Below are 21724 nucleotides of genomic sequence, written 5' to 3' on the forward strand. Positions count from 1 at the left end.
AACATGGTTTGGAATGGTTAACTCTGAAGGAACTACACAAAATACCAGTACATGTGATTTGATTAATACTGATAAATGGATCCAAGGGTGCAGGATATTACCATCTGGAATTGTCAACATGATCCCCATTGAGCACCATGGTAAACTCAACCCATCAGACTTTTGTTGAAGCACCAAAGATAAGGAAATAAAGAAAGGCGTAGGAGACAGGACTCTTTTGTCACAGAGGGGGAGGGAGGGAGGGTAAAGAAAGATAAATGGATTCTTCTCTGGGTGGAGGAGCGTATACATAAGATTTTTCAGAGATGAAAACTATTCTCATATTCTTTTAAAAGTGATTTGGAAGAGAAAATGCACCATGAAATCTTTATGTTTGCAGAGATACCAAACCTATGATGATAAACTGCTCTGTAGGGGGGCAGAGAAGTGACAGATAGGAGTAAGTACATTTCCAAAAAAAAAAAAAAATCCTTCTAGTCTTGTAGGAAGATTATCTCTGAGCTCCTGGTTACAAACCAGAAACTGGCCCTGAGATTAGTGTAAACTAATGCCTGAACATGTATGTCTATTGGGTCACTGAGGAAAGAGAGGAGGGGAGGGCTGCAAAAAGCACAGCGTCATTGAGTAGAACCCCAGAAATTAGCCAAAAGTGCACTATCACTATTTTCGTAGACTGTTGTGAGTTCTTATGGAGATACTCCATGCAGTTATAGCTGACATGTCTCAAGAATGCCAGAAAAGCGGAGGAGAATTCCAACTTAAAAGATCAAGAAAATGGAAAGGCTCTCATTAAAATGTGCCAAAAAGCCTCCTCAGAATAGAAAGATGCGGGTTTCTCAAAGGATTTAAAATAACCATGTGTAGGCATAATGAGAACATGGTCTTGTTTACCAAAATCTCGAAACCCAGAGTGACAGGGCATCCCTTGAAGAGGACACCACAGGATAAATAAATAGATGTGTTGGATCTGAGAACAGATAGAAATTCAAATTCTAGATCGGTTCGTTCTTTTGTTCACTTGCTAAAAATGGATCGAGCACCAAACATGTGCCGGGCATATTTCCAGGGGCTGGGGATACAATGGTAAGGAAGACTAAATCTGGGCTCTCAAGGAAAGTATGTGCCACGGGAGGGAAGCAGGTGGTAAGCAAGGAAAGAGGTACTCAAAGGAGCAGATGAGAAGCCTGCATTTTTTTTTAAGATTTTTTTATTTATTTGACAGAGAGAGACACAGTGAGAGAGAGAACACAAGCAGGGGGAGTGGGAGAGGGAGAAGCAGGCTTCCCACCGAGCAGGGAGCTCAATGCAGGGCTCCATCTCAGGACCCCGGGATCATGACATGAGCCAAAGGCAGACACTTAACGACTGAGCCACCAGGGTCTTCATACCAGCGCCATCACTCCACCTCCCACAACAACCAGTCATTGGTGGTGGGCAGCTCCTGAGCCGTAACCTTGGCCAACGTAGGATAATAAAAAGCTGATCAAGGAAGGCTTTCTGAGAAAATGAGCTTTGAGGGGAGACTTGAAGGACCTGAGAACATGGAAACACATTGTGATTACACTGAGGTTCAGAGAAGGTTGGCATCTTCGAGGGATGGCAAAAAAAGTATGGCAGAGACCTCAGGAACATAACCAGGGGAGGAGAAGAAGGGGTGAGATAGACCATACTGAGGTGCTTTGTAGACCTGGATAAGGAGATAGGTTACTTCTGAGTATAAAGGAAGTAGATGGTTTTTAAGCAGGAAAGTAATAGGATTTGATTTGTGTTTGTAGACAATGACTGGTTCCTGTGTAGAGATGATACAAGGGACCAATGTGGGAACAAGGAGACCCATTTGAGGCTGCTATAGGCAGCGGACCAGGTACAAGGTGTAAGTGGGAAGAAGAGGACCGGTACGTGTCAGAGCCCAAGAGAAATGAACTGATGATGAATCGGGGATCAGGGAACGGCAGGAACTATAGTGAAGTCTAGCTAGGTACATGGCATGGCACCCAGCCAGATGCCACACACCAGGACTGGAGCACACATGCTTCCCTAGTTGTTGGAAATGTTGGTGATCCACATGCATCTCTGCCAAGTTCTCTCTGCAACTGGACTTTAGCTGGAGGCTGGTCCATAGATTAGATAAGGCCCGACCCTTTCAGACCAAAATGGAGCAGCTCTCCAGAGCTGTCCAATGACACAAGCCCAACAGCTCCAGAGCTCCCCATGAGACTGACCAAGGAACCCTTCCAACAGCATCATGGGTCAGCTTCTCTCTCTGCCCAGACTGCTTTCTTCACTCCCTCACAGGTGCTGTTCCCAAGAGCACTTTCTAAGAAGCTGCTGCCTGCATGCCTATTTCTTTCTAAGAGTCTACTTCCTGGGGATGGCACCTGCACAACTGATGGGCAATGACTCCGTTAACCAACATGGGTGGAACAGAAGGACAGTGTGCAGTGAAAATCAAGAGTTGTGCTGGGTCCTGGTAAATTTGAGATGTCTGACTATATTCAAATGCAGATAGGGTGATAGATGCAGTACTGATGGTGGCTTGAATATTCTGGACAAAAACCAAGACCCTCAAGGCAGAGCACAAAAAAGACCACCAAGCCTTTTTATCACCAAAGACTGGACTAAATTTCCAATGGGTCTATCCTATCCTACCTTAGTTCTTTTTTAAATTGAATGCTCCTAAAGATCTACCTTCCTTTGCTCAAAGAGAAGACATAATTTAAAACCCTTTGTTTTAAAATCCAGATCCCATGCCCTCAAAACCTTGTGTAATGTAGTAGTCATCATGCCTACCTCTCTCCCACTGCTTACCCTGTGGGTCACTGTGTTCCAACCACAGGTCGTTCTCTCGTATCCTCAAAATTTAAGACCTTCCTACTACAGGGCCTTTGCACATACTGCTTCCCCTACCTGGGATGCTCTTTTCATCGCTCCTTGGATGATTAACTCCTAATCCTTAGACTTCCCCTTTTCGATCATCTCCTCAGAGAGAAGTGACCATACTAATATAGTCCCAACTTTTTCTTAGTCCCTTTTCCCTTCATTGCATTTCTCACAATTTATAATTTCTCATGTACTTGTTGGTTCACCTGGACTTCAGTTTTGTTTATTCCACCTGTCTATCCACTTAGTAATTCTATTTGAGGAGGAGGACTTAACATTTTATCCAAAGCATCTGGTACCATGTGATACATATTCCATGCTCAATAAATACTAGTTGACTCATGACTTCGTATTTTAGATTCTGAATTGTTTCAAAGAAAAAGGGGAACATGGCAGCTGTGTGTTAGACACCTCCTTTGGGGCAGCCTCTGTGCTCACAGATGGTCTTCATGATCTATTTCACCCCTTTCACGGTTCTGTAGTGCAGATACTGTTACCTACCCATTTTTTGGAAGAGGCATCTGAGGCTCAGGGACATTATACCAGCTTTCCCAACAAAATGCAGTTCCTGGCGCAGTTGTTATTTGAGTACAGGTATGCCTGACTCCAAAGCCTGTGCATTTCCACTGTTCTTAATTGCTGTGTTCCTTCAGTACACAGTACACAGTTTGTGAGCACCTACTATGAACAGAGAAAGATACCAGGAAGCAAAAGATATAGGACCTGCTTTTGAGAAGCTTGTAATATGACTGGGGAGACAAGGCAAACACACAGGACAAATGTGGTAGCATGAAGCAGAATATGATAAAGGGATATGCCCTAAGGTTTCTTCCAGCTCAAAAATTCTTTGACTCTCTGAATGGTACAGGCAATAAACTCGATGGGAGAAATCATTCTGCTCGTTGATTGTATCTGATGGCGGGCATTCTTTCTTCATCTACCTCTGGCTGCCGGTGAACACAAACGCAAGTCTATTTGAAATGGCTGTCTCTACACTCCCATATTATAGTGTGTGGTGAATTCAAGGTCAAGTTTGAAGTCAAAGTCAGAAGTCTTTGTTTTTTTCCTCTACTATATCAAGACTTTTACCAATTAACTTGAAAAAAGTCAACAAGTTAACAACTCCAGGGGAAAAAAAAAGACTCTTCATTTCATCCCAAAGACTCTAAAATGGATTTGCTCACAAAACACCAGGTTTCTTTAGTGACCTCCAGAGACCTTGCCTGTCACACTGAGCAGTATATCATTTCATGGGGGGGGAAAAAAGAAGTTTTACCATGAAAAATGCTATGTTATATCACAGTGTGACACTATTTAAATATCAAGAGTCGAAGCTTCTATTTAAAAAACGGAAGGCAATAAATTGAGTTGCTAATTATTCCAGCTGTGAGTATTTTTGGTATGACTGCAAATTTTGAAGAGGGCAAAATAGAGGATTTTCCTGTTGTTCATGGCATATGCAAATGTAGTGATAGTCCCCTATGATCTAAAAGGTTCAGGGATCAGAAACCTTGAAAGCCTATTTTTCATTGCATCAAAATTGGTTTGAGTCTAAGCTTAGGGAATCGTGAAATGAAATGGGCTTTTAATTATACTAATTGGGTTACTGGCTTCTTCAAACTTGGGAAGTAGCAATTTTTTAAAAACATTTTTAAAGTTTTATGTTAAAAAGCAACAGTTCACTTCTCAGCCCAAGCATAAATTCCCAACTGGAAGAAGAGAAGAAGCACATTAGTAAAACCTTCGATTCCTTCCCTTCCTAATAAAATTGTTTTTAGGGGGTTGGGATGCCTACAAAGTCCTAGTCATTGTGCTGATTAGAGTGGTTCATGCATTTAACAAATATTTTAAATGAGATGGGTACTGTCCTAGGTCAGGGAGACCTAGCAATGATTCCTGCCTTCAGGCGATTAATAGCTGCATTTATTGACCATTCATTGGATGTCAAGCTCAATGTTGGGCATCTCACGTGAATAAAGTCACCCAATCTCCCTAAACAAGCCCATGAAGGTACTAACATTCTCTCACTTTACAGGTGAGGCCACCTAGAGAGATAAGTAAACTCTCTAGTTACAAGAATAGAATAGACAAGAATAGAAGCCAGGACCCAAATCCTGGTTGTCCCAAGTCCAGAATCTGCAGGCTTAATCCTGCCTCCTTGATCTGATCCTACTGTTTTCAAAAATAAGAAGAAAAAAAAATGTTTCTATGTAAACCTGACTCTAAACCTCAAATGTTTTACTAGTCTTCCTCTCAAGACGATCGAGTTTTTAGAGGGTATTATGCTTAGCAAAATAAGTCAATCAGAGAAAGACAACTATCATATGATCTCCTGATATGAGGAAGTGGAGATGCAACGTGGGGGGCTTGGAAGGTAGGAAAAGAATACATGAAACAAGATGGGATCGGGAGGAAGATAAGCCGTAAGAGACTCTTAATCTCACAAAACAGAGGGTTGCTAAGGGGAGGGGGGTAGGAAAAGGGTGGTGGGGTTATGGACATTGGGGAGGGTATGTGTTATGGTGAGTGCTGTGAAGTGTGTAAACCTAGCGATTCACAGACCTGTACCCCTGGGGCTAATAATACATTATATGTTAATTTAATTTTTTTTTTAAAGAGGATAGAGTTTTGCTCTCTATTTTTTAATTTATGACTTGATTTTTTAATAATATGTACATGTTATATTTGAAAATAAGAAAAAAAGATAGAACACTTAAAAAGCAACTTAGTTTTGCTCTTCAAGAAGTGACTCAACAGTATAATACCCAACATCATCTTCCTCATTATCTCTCCTGCTTTTTCCATCCCATCCTATAAGGTTCTCTTCCCTCTCTCTCTCCCTCTCTCTCTCTCTCTTTCTCTCCATGCCCCAGGTCTCTCTGCATCTCTCTCAGGAGCCCACCCATCGAGTTTCCCCTCTACCACCATCATTCCTTCTTGTACTGGAGAGTATAATAATGATGCTGGAAAGTGTTGTGGTTATTTAACCTCTCTCCAGCTAAATGTTTTATTATAACTCCTGAAAACCTAATTACAGTAACTTTACATGCTACAGTACCCTTTATGGGCTGCCTCTTTATTAAACTTACTCCTTTAGAGAGAATAAACCTGATGCTTCAAAGGGCAGAGCCAGGACCAGTGAAATGTGATGAAATCGCCCATTTTCCAGGGCATACCTGATCTCCCTCGCTGATCACCCCAACCCCACTCCAGGTACATTTCTGCTTCTATCCTTTCTCTGGCTTTTTATCAAATTTCAGCAACTGCATGTATGATATTAAACATCTTTTAGGGATTAATGGGCTGTGTATCATTATTTTCATCCACTCCTCTGAATACCTGTGAGTTTATTTATAGGGGAGGTCAATTTTCTCGGTAGAACAACAGTCAACACCTGTTTTCTCTGATAACCAGATCTGCAGTTTTGCACACAGAGCTATGTTGAGACCATTCAATAGTTTTGCTTGATTTCAAGGAGAATGTTTCCTGCAGCTGACTTCATGAGCAGGAGAGAACTCATCTGCACTGTTAGTCATTCGTTGTTGCAGTTAGCTGAATGGTACACTGTGAGGAAATAGTGGGAAATAGATTGAGAGAGAGGAGAACAGAGAGCAGTGGGGGTGGGGACAAAAACTTGACCTTTGGAGTTGAGGCAGTGCAATTATTTGTGTAGTACATTTCTGTTTCAAAGCCCTGCTGGGATTTCCCCCTGGAATAAAGCCAAACCAATAGAAAATAAGGAGACTAGGGGCGCCTGGGTGGCTCAGTGGGTTAAGCCGCTGCCTTCAGCTCGGGTCATGATCTCAGGGTCCTGGGATCGAGTCCCACATCGGGCTCTCTGCTCAGCAGGGAGCCTGCTTCCTCCTCTCTCTCTCTGCCTGCCTCTCTGCCTACTTGTGATCTCTCTCTGTCAAATAAATAAATAAAATCTTTAAAAAAAAAAAAAAAAAGAAAATAAGGAGACTACCTCTTAGGATCCCACTGGTTGCAACCTGAGTGATGGCACTTGGTGTTAAGGGATTTTCCGTTTGTTTCCTTCTTCGGTAGGGTTTGAGGTTAATGAGCGAGTTTACTGGTGATTGACTCAGAAAAAGGAAAAGAAATCTTCTGTTGGAATCTCATGTAGTTTAACCAGCTATGACTTCTCAATGCTTCCATCCTAGATTAGTCAAGCTCCTTCTGTATCATAAGAATAAAATAAAAATTCACAGTATTTTGAATTGATGGGGGTCCCTCTTACACGGATGCTATGCATGAGTTTCTTGTTTGTTAGACGTCTTTTTAAAATTTTCCATGCTTGTTTAATCAGAGAAAACATATGCCCTTAATTTTCTAAGCCAATTTGAAATCCTGGTTTGCCAGAATTCTGCCTCAGATACATGTCTTTGCTGTCATGTAAAATGTCTGGGAGAATGGTTGTTAGGTATGCTCGCTCGCTCTCGCTCTCTCTCAGTTTTTATTAGATAGTTTTGTTTTCACATGAGGAAAAATGACATTTACCAAAAAGATAGCTTTAGGTGAAGTGATGATGACTGTATTCTTAAGAACTCACTAGGATCTAGGGTCCAGAGCTGAGGACGCAGAGCCACTGTCCTTCCTTAGCCTCACCATTCCCTTCCATGGCCATTTGGAGCCCCTAACCCGGGCCAGGAAGGGCGCTGGGTGCCAGGACTGAAGCGCACATGGCTAGGAAGGGAAAGAAGCATGCGAGCTCTTCTTTTATTTTTTGTAAGACATCAAGGACTGGTTTTCTCTATCCCTTTGAGTGTTAGCAAACTCCAAGGACAGCACTTTGGGGCCCCTCATTTGCCTTTCCTTTCCGAGGCACAAGTGGCCAATTCTGAGAGCAATTGAGTTGTGCTTGAAAAATGTCAAGTGCATTTGGAAACTACACATTTTTGCTGACGCCTGGAGTCCTGAGCTGAGCTACTTCCATGACCGACTGCTGGGAAGAAGTTCAGTTGGGGCATCACAAATGATTCATCAGAGCATACTGAGCAGGCCCCCGAGGGGGAAAAGCTGTCTTAATAGCCAGTTCAGGGAAAAATCAGGAGAAGTCCCCTAAGCTGCCTTGGTCCTCCCAATAACCATCTGGCTAGACCATTACCTTATGGGCCTTGCTTCATTTTATTGATCTTGTTTTTCCTTCCTGCAGCATGTGACAGCAATCCTTGGGTGAATCAAAGCTTGCATTTTTTTCAACTTGTGATCCTAAGAATTTTCAAACATACAGAAAAGTTGGGGGAGTAGTACAAACTAAGAATAACCACCTGGTTTCAACAATTGCTATCGTTTTACCACATTTGCCTTATCTAGAAACAGACCTAGAGATCTTTCTGCTGAATCATTCGGAAGTAAGTTGTAGCCTTCTTGACACTTCGCCTCTGAAGACATCAGCATTCAAAACTCTCATTTAAAAAGATACATCTACTAAACATCTAGGGTGTTCCCTAGATGTATAGAATTTTAAGATACATCTACCAACCATCAGATACATTCGAGAGGTACAAAATGGTTAGGGTAGAGTTTCTTGAACTTCAAAATACATTAGAATCCCATTGGGAGCTTCTTAACCAATAACTGCCCAGACCCTAGCCCTGGCTCTGGATGGAGGCCAGAAAGTTGTACTTTCCTAACAGAGAACTCCCATGATCACAAAGCACGTATTTATAAGACATACTCTGAAGATCACTTCTTTAGAACCTTTTTTAAAAAATTTCTTTATTTGCTGAATTTAACCTTCTAAAGATTTGCAGCAGCAGGTGTAGCTCTCCTGTGAAGAAACAGGAGTCTACATTATCTTTTGTACTTTGGTTTAATCATTTTAAGCATCAGAAACTGGAAAAAAAAAGGGCTATGATAACCAAATGAGTTTCATTTAGCTAAGGTCATTCCAGACACCACCATAGCAAAGAGAGGGCTGAGAGCTATAATCTGCTAGGATTAATGCAGTCTGGAAAAGTATGTGGTATTTGTTTGTTTGTTTGTTTGTTTGTTTTTCTAGTGAAAGGACATGAGTTTGTATGCATCAATATAAACATCTGCCTCAATGCACATAAATAAACTTGTAAATCTGGAAAACAGAAGTCAGTGTGGTGGAAGGAATCCTAATTTTAAAATTAAAATTGTTCACAGTGCTATCCTGTTAACATTCACAGTTTTGGCCTTGGAAAGTTCGTAGGTCATTCATTTAACGAGGATTTGCTGAGTACCCACTATGTGCCAGGCTCTCTTCTAAACATCAGGGTACAGTGTTGAACAAATGAGACAAAGCACTTGTTTATTTTAAATGCCATAGAAGTTCAGATCTAATGATGGAGATAGATAATACATAATATACAAATACATATATTATTTAGAAAGATAGGGACACTTGGGTGCCTCACTTGGTTAAGCCTCTGCCTTCAGCTCAGGTCACGATCCCAGGGTCCTGGGATCAAGTCCCGCATCGGGCTCCTTGTTCAGCGGGGAGCCTGCTTCTCCCTCTGTCTGCTGCTCTCCTGCTTGTGTGCTTGCACTGTGTGTGTGTGTGTGTGTGTGTGTGTTTCTCTCTCTCTTTCTCTCTGACAAATAAGTAAATAAATCTTTTTTAAAAGTTTAAAAAAATAAAGTAGTTAAAACAGAATGGAGAATGACAGAGAAAGAAGCAGGGGAAGGGCAGGAAAGATCTCCCTGGGAAAGTGACATGGAGCAGAGTGGAGAATGATGTGAAAAAAACAAGCTGTGAGGTATTTCCAGGCAAAGGGAACAGCATGTACAAAGGCCCTTAGGTGAAAATGGGTTGGATGTGATATGATGAGGAATATCAAAAAGACAGGTCAACTGATGGAGTGAGAGAGGCTAAAGTGGTAGAAGGTATAGTTGGAAAGACTATAAGCCAGAAGGCAGACCACGGCAGGGCATTGTAGGTCATGGGAAGGACTTGTGACTTTATTTTATTGGAAAACTTGATTGATTGATTGATTGATTGATTGAGGGAGGGCATGGGAGAATATTATTGACATGTGACATAACCTGACTTCCTTTTTAGGAAGAAGTGTGGAAAATACACTGAGTTGTCAGTAGACAATTTTAAGATCTCGGGAAAAAATCCCATACCAGGATGCCTGGGTGGCTCAGTGGGTTAATCCTCTGCCTTTGGCTTAGGTCATGGTCCCAGGGTCCTGGGATAGAGCCCCACATCGGGCTCTCTGCACAGCAGGGAGTCTGCTTCCCCCTCTCTCTCTGCCTGCCTTTCCGCCTACTTGTGATCTCTCTCTCTGTTACATGAAGAAATAAAAAATCTTAAAAAAAAAATCCCATACCAAAAAAAAAAAAAAAAATCATTTCCTTCTATTATTTCTTATGAATGAGTGCATTAAAAATGACATTAAAGCAATTAAACTTCTTAATCTTCATCTTGTGACTTCTCTGATATTGCCAAAACATTGTTTCCAATTTACAGATTCTGTCCACAAATATGACCGATGTTCAGTCACCAGGCACTGAGGCAGACACATGATTGATAGATAGATAGATACATGCATATACACATAGATATAGGTAGGTACATAGGTAGATAGATATCCAAGTGTATAATAGATTCTTGAATGCAAAAAAGTGATCGAAGATGGTAGAGATACCAAATCTTTTGAAACCGGGTTCCCAAGAGAGTGACTAGGAGCTGGCTAGGGTACAGTGGGTGGGGAAGCATAGGAACAGCCATTCCCAAAGGCATGGCACTTCATTCCTGAAGGCATGGCAGCACAGACAGCCAGGTTAAGGAAAGATGCATCTTCTGGTGTGGCTGAAGCAGAGTTCAGGGATCAGGGAGCACAAGGTTAGAGACAAGGGTAAAACAGTTGGGTAATTGTGAAGAGTCTGGTCCTGTATTGAGATTTGCATTTCTTCTTGCAGGCATTGGAGAATCAGCCAGGATTTATAAGGCAGCGCACAATGACATTTGTGGTTTGGAAAGAAAAGCAGCAGGAGGGTTGAAAGGGGAAGGTTGATGGGAGAGGTTTTCAGAAATAAAATGGATAGGATTCTTTCACCCGTTATATGGGAGCAGGTGAGAGGAAAGGAGGAAGTGAAAAATGGCAGCTTGGGAATTACAGGAATGCAGGAAGAGTGTGAATGGGGAGGGGAAGGAAAAGAGTCTGTGCTTGGGTGTACTTGTGCAATACAGCTGTGGGATGGAGAGAGAGAGAGAGAGAGAGATGCTCAGTATACACCTGGCATGGGAGTCTGGACCTCAGGGAGGAAGCTGGTTGGAAATGGACCCTTGATGACTTGAGTCATAGGATGCCTGAAGCCACGGGAAGGAGTGAGATCTCTGTGGGGTTGAGATTTGGTGCCGCTATATTTCTAGATATTTATTAATAATGGCTTACTATGTCTTTATATTTCTTGGTTTTAGTTTAATACCCTATTTTCACAGCCCACCCTTGGGAAATTGTACAAGAAGTACATCTAAGCTAGTTCTGAATCAAATTCCAGCGCTTTTCATCACCCTGACTTTCTGGTGTGCATATGTTCTAGCTTAATTATAAGGCTGTGGACTATTATTTAGTGATTTGGAGAACTCTTCAGGTGTTTGTTTGACATTTGTCAGGCTTTAAATTAAAACTCGTATTTCAGACTCCTTATGTCATTTTGAGAATTAATAATAAAAGCTACTCATAATGCATCGACCATTTGTTATGAGACACACCTTTAGTTAGGTGCCTTTCCTACGTGATCTCATGTAATCCATACAACCACCTATGCTGTGACAGGAGGTGCCAGGACCATCATTACCCCCATTTTACAGATGAAGAGATGGAGGCTTTTAAGAACAGTATTGTGTAACTCACAGAAGCTTACTTGTCCAGGAATGGTACTGCTAAGACTTCCATCCAGGTGAATGTTCCTCCAAAATGCTTCTTCTAAACCCTGTGCCTCCTGCCACCTCTTCCAAAGGTACTTTTCATCCAGAGCGTTAAGAGAGTACTAAGTACTAAGGAATATAGAGGCTTATTTATGGGATCCAACCTCTTGCCTTAATTCAGATCATCAAACATACTTAGAGTATAAATAACGTTTTTAAGTATCAGTTGTTTGTTTTAATATTAGCTATGCCAAATCATTCTCTAACCAGATACTCATTTTCTGACTTGATTGTCAGTCATCCCAAGTTTGTTTGATATTTGTCAAGGATTAAAATACTTTCAAGGTTTTGTCTGGAAGCAGCTAAGATCCAAATACTTGTAATAATAGCAAGCCGGCCTCAGAATCCCACCGGGATAGCCTGCTGGGTCCTGTATGCAGGGGCAGTATGGTGCATGAGGTCAAACCAAAGGATCTGGAGTCAGGCAGATGGGAGTTGTAGCCCCAGTGACCCTGCTTGCTACCTTTGAGCTTCCATTTTCTCATTTGTAAAACTGTGGTAAAATATATAGGGTTGATGTGAGGTTTGGATGCAAGTTAAACATTTGGCGTCATAATTGACACATGGTATGTAGCCCATAAGTATAGTTGTACCTGCTGAAGACTTGAAGAAGAAGCAATTACCTGTATGACATTTTGGAGTCTTAGAATCTCGAGGTCACAGAACTTGAGGGGACTCCATTCAATCACTCATTCATTCATTCATTCATTCACTCACTGACTAAAGTTTCCCTTGCATGCTAAGCTTTGAGCTGTGTACTGGGAACATAAAAACGAACAAGGTATAAAAGAAGACACAGTCCCCAGTCTCCAGCTGCTCAAACTCGAGACACTACTTAATCCGTGCTTTAAAGTCCACTGTCTATTTCCTGGAAGAGAATTCATCATTCGAAACAAGGTGTGGCGAGTCACATTTGAAGTCTTATAAATGGCACACATAAGAGAGAAAAATCCCTCAGAGAATTTATGGTCCTTGAAGTGTCCTTGGAAAGACCATCCCCTGACCCTGAGGAAGGGTTGTGGTAGGTGTCAGCAGCAGGCCCTATTACCCTATTGCCACGCTGTAGCCCAAGAGACCAAGAGCACCTTGTGTAATTGGTAAGCAAAGAGATTACCAAAGAAAAAACCATGATCATCACATGAGCTAGAGAGGCGGTCCCAAGACAGGAAGCAAGTCAGAGGGCAAACAGCTCAGGAAGAAGGCTCAGGAAAGACAGTTGAGAGTAACACTCAAGAGCTCGGACTTCGGCATGAGACAGAGCTCCGAGTTCACATCCTTGGACAATTGTTTGACTTCTCTAAGCCTGATCTCCCATATCTTAAATGTATGGATATTTTAATACTTAGTTTGTAAGTACCTGTGAGAGTCTATTTCTAGTGCCTCTCCTAGTACGGTTGTAATACACAACACTGCTTTGCGTCATCGTCATCATCCTCATCATCTCCAAGTGACAGACAGTAACCCAGTTTCCATTTTTGCTTTGAATACTTTTCAGAATTGTTGTGGAAGGTAAAATCTAGACCTATATGGGAACACAGAAAATGTTGTGAGTTTACGGAATTAATTTATGTCAACGTCAAATGAAATCTTTGCCCTTCTGTCCTTGACAAGGTAGAGCTGGGTCCTAGGACCGTACTAGAACTAGAAAATCAGAGTGAGAGAAAAGGCAGCTAGATGTCACCCAGGAGCCAGCCATGTCCATGCTGACTCTTTCCCTTTTCCTCACCAGGCACTTTCTCTTCAAGACCTCCTCGGGGAGCACACCCCTGTTTAGCAGCTCTTCTCCGGGATACCCTTTGACCTCAGGAACCGTTTACACGCCACCGCCCCGCCTGCTGCCCCGGAATACCTTCTCCAGGAAGGCCTTCAAGCTGAAGAAGCCCTCTAAATACTGCAGCTGGAAATGCGCCGCCCTGTCCGCCATCGCCGCAGCCCTCCTCTTGGCGATCCTGCTGGCGTATTTCATCGGTAAGTCGGGGCAGCCTGCTCCATGACCCTGGCCATGAGGGGTGGGGCAGAGGCCGTGGACTTGTGAATACAGCAGGCTTCTCTTGTCTGTACAGCTTGCTTGTTGGCTGAAAGATGTAACCAATGAGGGAGGGATGGGAGTGCTTTTTCTTTCCTGAAATGTGTTTAAATCTGATGAACTCCTTTCTCAAGATTCTACATAACATTTATCAGATGTGTAAGTAAGCATCCCTACTGTATTCTTTCTTGGAGACGAGCTAAAAATTGTTGTTTCTCCCAACCCATCCCTCATTCCCAAAGTAGCCTTCTAGTCTCTTCCGTCCCTGGATTTTAACCCAGGTCTGTGCTCTAAAACGCGTGCAACATGGATTAACTTCCACCAAAAACCGAAGAGAGGAATAGCGACCAGCATTCTGGGAGCATCTTGATTCGAAGGGAACATCTAGCTGAGTAGCCAGCTTATTTCCAGAGATGTGGAACAGAAACAGGATTGAGCAATCCAGTCATCTCTGTGTGGAATCAGGTCACCCACACATACTGTGGATCTCGCCCACATCCCCTCCTTAGCTTCTGCCCCCTTAGTCTTAACTCAAATTGCGCCACGATTGTGCATCAGGTTCATGTCTCATACCAGCTGTGCTTCTGCGAGCTCAGATTATAACTTAGGGTAGCAGGCTGGTGAGGTTGCTGGGTTATCTTTCTTCCTATGCCAGGGATGTTGGTTTGCATCCATCGGGGCTAGCCCTGTAACTCTGGCAAGCAGTGGATGCGAGAGCTCAGAGGTAGGGCACCCCATGCATATGAGCATCCTGGGCTGGCCACAAAGCCTGATCACAGCTCCTGGCCCCAACAGAGAGCCCTGGTGTTGCTTCTCTGTGAACTGAGCTTACCAACAGCAGAGCTCCTGGCCAAGGCAGAGGCCACAGCGATGTTTGTTCAAGTATATTTGAAACACTTGATGGTTCCAGCTTGGTTTCAGGGCAGCTGTGATATGCCTCCCTAGTTGGGCTGCGCCATGTTGCAAAGCAAGCCTATAAAACACCAGCAGAAAGAGGCCAACTGCAAAGTTCTTCTCAGTACTTGTGCTGAGGGAAAAAGGCAATCCTGATCAAGGGACTCTGTCCCTTCTCCCTCAACACTGGGGCTTGCACACTTCCTTCATCCTCAGACAGCCAGTGTGGTATCTTCCAGAGAAGGAATTGGTCCAGGACTTCCCAGACCATTCTCTGCAAGCTTGCCTGCTGGTGAGGGCAGGCGGCCTTGCGTCCCCAGTAATCTGGGGCTCTGCCCAAGGTCATTACTAGCCAAAAACTGATGTGAAGTTGTCACTGTCTTCCATAAGATCGCTATGCGAACCTTAATACAGAAAAATCCATTTTACATTTCTTGCCAGTCGCATCTCCTAGGAATGACACTCAGGGGAAAGGTACCATGTTTATCTGGAACTCTGCAAAAGCCTTGGTGCTATAAACCCCAGCCCCACATGGGGACTGAGGTCTGACATCCATGTACCCCTAATTTAAAGTCATATCTGCTTCTCACTTGCTCTTGATGAAGGATGGAGTAATGGATTGACTTGAGGGAGGGGATAGGGTGTCCGTCGCATGCTCTGCCACTTGTGTAGAATCTTTTACGTCATTAGAGGTAGTTTTGTGTACTTCCCCAGGTAACTGTTCAAGGAGGCATGGTAGAAGCAAATTGAATTGCCTTCAGGGTCTTTGCATGATTTGGCTTTGTGTCAGAAACTTCAAAAAGAGTCCATGAGCTCACTTCTCAGGCTTAATGTTCTGCTGAGCTGATGGGCACCATGGGGAGCCCAGATACAGAAATTGAGGCACTACTCACCTCCGCCAATACCGTCCCCAGTGTACCTCCTACTCTACTTGCCAGAGAGAGATAGATGACTACTGCCTGATGTATTGAGCTTGATAGTTAAAATATAATAGCTTTCTGTAGGGTGATTACATAAATGGGAAACCATACAGTGAGAGTTTAATGTTTTAATTCGGTATGTAACTTGTAAATGATGGATTAGGACACATATTTATCCTCCGTCTGGAGGCTACTGGAAGCTGGACCTGAGCATCTTAGGATGGTTTATTAGATTATCATCTATCATTTTCTATTATGTATGCTTTAGGTAAGATTATTCTTTAACCCTGGAGTATTAAAGCATAGTTGATGACTCAAAACAAGTGATGGTGGGGGCCAGTGTCCCCGGCGGTGATGGTGGCGAGTGTGGAGCCAGAGACCTGCTCTCCAGAGGGGACCACAACGCTGCAGTCACCATGAGGGGTCATGGCCTTGAATGCTGATCTTGACCCAGTGATCCCATTCTCCTCTGCCTTGACAAAGTTGTTTTCCTTCTGCATCTAAGTTTCCTAAGTAAAATCCGGAAGCATGATGGTTATTTACGTGCAAAAACTCCAAAGTATGGTGAGGATTAATTAATGTGTATAAATCACTTTGAAGATGAAAAGCAGTATATTATTAATTACAGAGCTGCAGGGGCATAAACAGTGCATTATAAACACAGAGAAAAATGCTGTTGGGAGCAATGAGCAATTGTGCCCACCGAGAAAACAAGTCATCAGGGAAGGACAGAAGGGCAACATAAAAATCAAAGCCCTCCTATTAAGGACACCTGAGTTTCTAAGACCTGAGCTCATTCTGGTTCATACATGACTCCGTGTTCGGTAGAACAGGGTAAGTCCTGGAACTGAAGCATCAACCCCGAGATATTTATGGATAGGCACTGGGTTCAGGCCTGCCGGGAGCTGTGACAATTAAGTCAAATTACCTTCCTTGCATGTTCAAACCCATGAAGAGAAGACTCCAGAAATGAGCCACCTGGAAAAGTTCAGCGCCATGATGAGTTCTTCCATACATCCAGCACGCGAGTGAGTGTGAAAGCAGACTTGTGCACATTGGAAGATGTGGGCCTTCACCAACTCAGGAAAGATCCCCCAGTTCCTGCTGACACAACTGGGGACAAAGATCTTTCAGGATGCACTCTCCAGTCAGATTCTTCCTATGCTAGATTCTTCCCGCGTACATAACTTCCTGGAGTAAATTACTCTGAAAAGCTGCATAAACCCCTTGGGGATCATTCTGTGCATCACTCAGCCCCTGGTCCACATGTTTTCTTGGGAGTACTGGCTGTGAAATGCAAGAGAGCTTCCCTCTCAGGAACTTGTCTTACATGCTAGGGCCCCTCAAGTGCTCTCCTGGCCTGCGATGCCAGAAATCCCTCTAGATCCCTCAGTCTCTGAATCATGTAACCAATATAGAATTCCTCCCCTGTTTTATGCCAACTCTACTGTGTCTTTATCCTCATAGCACACATAACAATAACTGATTGGCAACTTCCATTTGTTGAGAACTGTCGGCTTTTTCGTGGAAAGCACCTTTATGTAATTATTAAATGTGAGCCCTACCCGAGCCCCCACCATACGCTCTATCAGAAAATAAAATCAGCGCATTACGGTCATTTTACGGAGTTGATGCTGAAGCCCAGAGTGCTTGCAGTCATGTAGCTGGCTAGTTGCAAGGTAAGACTAGGTCCTGGGTCTCCTGATTACTCTCCCCGTTATTTCCAAATACTGCATGAGACCTAAATGATCCCTTTTGTAGCATCAACTCCCTGAATCTGATTTTATCCTCATTAACAAGGGAGAATAAGTAGTTCCTTTCCTTCCCAAACCATCTTCTGTTGATTCCCACAGTGGAGAGAAACCATCTCTCCTCCTCAGTCTCCTAGCCTGTCCTTAGGTGGCTGTTTTCCCAAGCGTTGTCTGTTACAGGGGTCAGAAAACAACATTTTCTGTGCAGCACCAGATCATAGATGTTTTTGGTTTTGAGAGTCATGTGCTCTCATCTCAGTTGTTCGGTTCTGCCCTCCTCTGGCAAGAACCACCATGGCCATGGCCAGACATGGCTGTATGCTGGGAGACTCTAAGTATGGACACCAAAATTCAAATTTTATGTACTTTTCATGTGTCAGGAAATATTATTCTTTTGGTTTAAAAAAAAAAACCAACTTTTTTTAAAGGTAAACTATTCTTTAGCTCCAATGCTGTTGAAAACACACAAACAGGTGGCAGACTGGATTCGGTCCTTGGGCCACAGTTTGCCGACCCCTCCTGGATTATATTACTATTCTTTTCCTAAAAATACCTTTTCAGAGTATCTCCATTTTTACAGAAAAGAAAGAAAGAAAGAAAGAAAGAAAGAAAGAAAGAAAGAAAGAAAGAAAGAAAGATCTGCTTTCAGCCTAACTAAGGGTCCAACTCTATGTCCGCTGTAAATGAAGCAGGTGATTATTTTCTGAGGCTGGCAATCCCACTTTGTAATGAATAATTACACCTGACTTTCTGATCCAAACCAAAAAGTAGAAAAAGTAGAAAAAGTCACTTTTCTCTTTGAAGACTTTCCAAAGGGTAAAAATGTCTGTCCTAATAGACAGCATGAAACACAGCTTCAACTCTTGGGTGGTATGGAATTGCCAAAAAACTTTGCCACATACTCCCTCATCGTCAGTCTTCAGTTACCCCGGGTTCCTCCGCAGAATCACTGCCTATTTTCAAATTTGCCTCAGTCCCTGGTGCCTTCTTTATTGGGGTTTCCCAACTTCTTTGTCGGGGTTTCCCAACAGGTGGTAAGGGTGCAGGTTCACTGAAGGACATCTCTGCCTCGTCCTAGGTTAAGGTTGGAAAGATCTGGCTTCCTTAAAAGACACCAAAGTTCTTTAACAGCTACCCCACGTCAAGGAAGAGGGGTGCTCGTGATGGATGACTTCACTGTTGAAATCCAGATAATCCTAGAAATTCTCAGATGAGAGTCAACACAACAGTTCACCATGACACAGAATTCAGACTATCACCCGCAAGTTAAAGACAATACGTAACATATGCTGAGTTTCTGTCAAAAGCTCTTCTCGTGGTTGGGAAGGAAAGGGGGTGGAGGAAAAGATAAGAGCATTTATGTCATCCTAAATTAGTTTTTAGCTCTTCAGATCTCTGCCAAACTAAAATACATATATATATTAGAAAGTCACCTTGTCTTTTTTCACTACAGTAATTCCTGCCAAATATGAAATACTATGTTTTAAGTAAGCTGCTCAACGCTCTGTCTTCTGCCACTCTCACTTTGATCTGGGAAGAACACGGGCCATCAACATGTCAGGATGTTAAAAGTGTGGTAATTTGGGGTGCTTTCAGTTTCTTTTGAAAACAATGAGAGATTATTTTCTATGGAAACTAAAAGCCTACAATGTGTTTAAAGTTGCTACACTTGAAAATTGATATGTTGAGACTCCTACTGATGAATCTGGCGTTCAGAGCTGCTATTTTGTGTATTCCCATCTCGCTGAATGGAGCAGATTTGGGGAAAACATAAAGAAAATGACAGAAAAAAGGATGAGAACAGTACACTTACCCAGCACCCTTTGTGAGGCTACAGCCCAGGAAAAATGGTGGCCCTCTCATTCAGACTCACTGTTCTTTGACTATCCAGAGAGGCGCTAAACCCCCTGCACAAATTTGACGACACAGGTTTACCTCCTGTTTCTAAAACGCAAAAGGCTGGTGATTAAATCCGAACAATCCTGCAAGTAACATTTCTACCCAACTCCTCTGCCCCCCGTTGGTCAAATCTTGTAGTGAGCCCCACAGAGGAAGAGGAGACCTGCCCGCAGAGAAGTCAGGGGACCCAGCCTTGTTGTCAGCTCCGATGTTAGTAACAGACTTTAGATATGCTAATGTGCTCTTAACCAGATAATGAAGTCCTGTCAGCGCTGACACACTGGTGAGTCTTCGGCAGTGGGGCTCCCATTTCATAATTGCACACCCAATTTCACAGGATCTGTCAATTTATGGAAAGTAAATTAAGTCATTAGCTAGGTCACCATCACCTAGCAGCCATGTGGCAGCATGTGTATCTGTGTCTGACATTCAGGGAAGTTCTTTGCTTTCCCACTACGAGGCACCTGTCGGAAATCAAGGTAGTCATCCACCAAGGGACTTTCTCGCCTTTGCTGGCAAGCTCCATGGACAAGGAAGAGGAAACAACACTTGGTCCTTCGTCTGTAGACCATCTTAATGCAAAACCAGGGAAGAGTGCATGGCACACCCCTCAAGCACCGTGACAGGGAGTTAGGGCGTCAGTAGAATCCGCCAGCCCATGGAGGCTGTGTCGGGTGAATGCGTATGGAGTGTCTACCACCGATCTATCCCTTAACTCACCATTGAAGCCTTTGTCCTGAAATCTCTCTGTGACTGTGTTCTCTCTAGAAGCAGTAACAGGATACTCTGACATTATTGTGTCTCTCTCCACATTCTCAGTTTATTTGACTGGATCACTTAGGGTAGTCACCAAGCACACAGATCCTTTACCTTCCACAGGAAGCCTTTAAATTCCTTCTTAAGTCATGCGTGTGTTTGCTTATTTTTACTTGTTGCATAATTTAGATTTCTGGATATAGCGTCCAATGTACTCTAAGTATTCTTTCCTTCTACATTTTTACCCATAACACAACTGCAGAGGTTCTTGCTGCGGTAAATAGAAGAGTACCAGTTGGGGCACCTGGATGGCTCAGTCAGTTCAGCATCTGACTCTTGATTTCGGCTCAGGTCATGATCTCAGTGTTGAGAGATCGAGCCCCACATGGGGCTCGCACACTGGGTGTGGAGCCTGCTTAAGATTTTCTCGCTCCCTCTCCGTGTGCCCCTCCCCCATCTAGGAAGGACAGAAGGGAGGGAGGGAGGGGAAAGAAGAAAAGAAAGAAAGAAGAGAAAAGAACCAGCTCGATGTAACACAAAGCACATGCACGGGCTTTAGTGTCAGATAGACTTGTGTTCAAATTCTGATGTGTATGCTTAAAAGACTTGGGCTTGCTGTTCAATCTCTGTGTGCTTGTTTCCTTACCCAGGACAGTGGAATAGCTCCTGCCTTGTAAAGATGCTTCAGGTGTGGACTAAAATTGTATATATATCTAGCTTTTCTTCAAATGCAGTATGTCCTCAAGTATGTGAAATGTCACTACTGTGCATATCCCAAAGTCCTGACAAGTACTACGCATTTATCATTTTGATTTTGTAACTTGGGAAAGAGGTAGTCACAGACCACTTGGAAGGACATGCAACCATGTGAATTGATAGGTCCATAGTCAGACCGGCAGACCAGTGTGCTGCCTGGCCAGCCACGATTATACAGAATCACCAGTTATAAAATGCATTCTGATTTCAAAGAGGAAAAAAAGGTGAAAAGCTCGGAGTTTTAGCATCACTGAAGTGTGGTGGAACCTGGCACACAATAGAAGCTTATTATGATGATTGTATTGGCTACCACACTCCTTGACCAGGTCCATGGCAAAGTCTGAACCAGATTCTTGGATCATTGTATCTCCAGAACTGTGCCTAACACCGTGTAAGCATCAATAAATGTATTTTGAATTCATAAATGCCGATTAGGGTTAGGGATATGTTGGATCATTTGTTGACAGCATTACCAAGTACCCAGAATCCTTGGTCCCTAATTTCACTGGTTCGCTCATGTAAAAGGAAATTTCTGGTTCCCTGATGCTGTAATTGCCTCTGTTCCCAAATTGCATTTCCAAGTTAGAAAGCAGTTAGGCGATGGAACAGTTAGGGGGGATGTGTAAGCACCACATTTAAGTCCTCTAGCAGGAATCTGTGATTCCCTGAAATCGAGAGAGCTAGCTGAGTGAAACTGGGAAGTGTTTGTGTCTGGCATACAGCCACCATTTGGCACGCATATTACAAAAGTATAGCAGAATTTAGTTGGAGTTCAAGGTGAAGAAGCAAATAATGGCATAAATCTGAAAGTCTGTTGGCTGCTTCCCTGTAAATGAGGATGTGCTAAGAAATGAAGCAATTGCTACAAGGCACCAAATAGAGAAAAGGACTATTATATGGTGAATTAGGTCTGTGTACACAAGCCATGCAGAAT

General features: G+C 43.1%; 1 protein-coding gene across 6 annotated transcripts in view; it reads left to right on the top strand.

Annotated features, from left to right (window-relative positions):
- Positions 1–21724, top strand: part of TENM2 (teneurin transmembrane protein 2) — a 662844-nt gene that overhangs the window by 380620 nt on the left and 260500 nt on the right. For all 6 annotated transcript variants that reach the window (XM_059174241.1, XM_059174242.1, XM_059174243.1 and 3 more), the window contains one exon: positions 13518–13756. In XM_059174241.1, coding sequence (XP_059030224.1) covers positions 13518–13756 — 239 coding nt within the window. The remainder of the gene's footprint in view (positions 1–13517; positions 13757–21724) is intronic.

This window comes from Mustela lutreola, chromosome 5 (genome assembly GCF_030435805.1).
Source record: "Mustela lutreola isolate mMusLut2 chromosome 5, mMusLut2.pri, whole genome shotgun sequence".
Taxonomy (NCBI): domain Eukaryota; kingdom Metazoa; phylum Chordata; class Mammalia; order Carnivora; family Mustelidae; genus Mustela; species Mustela lutreola.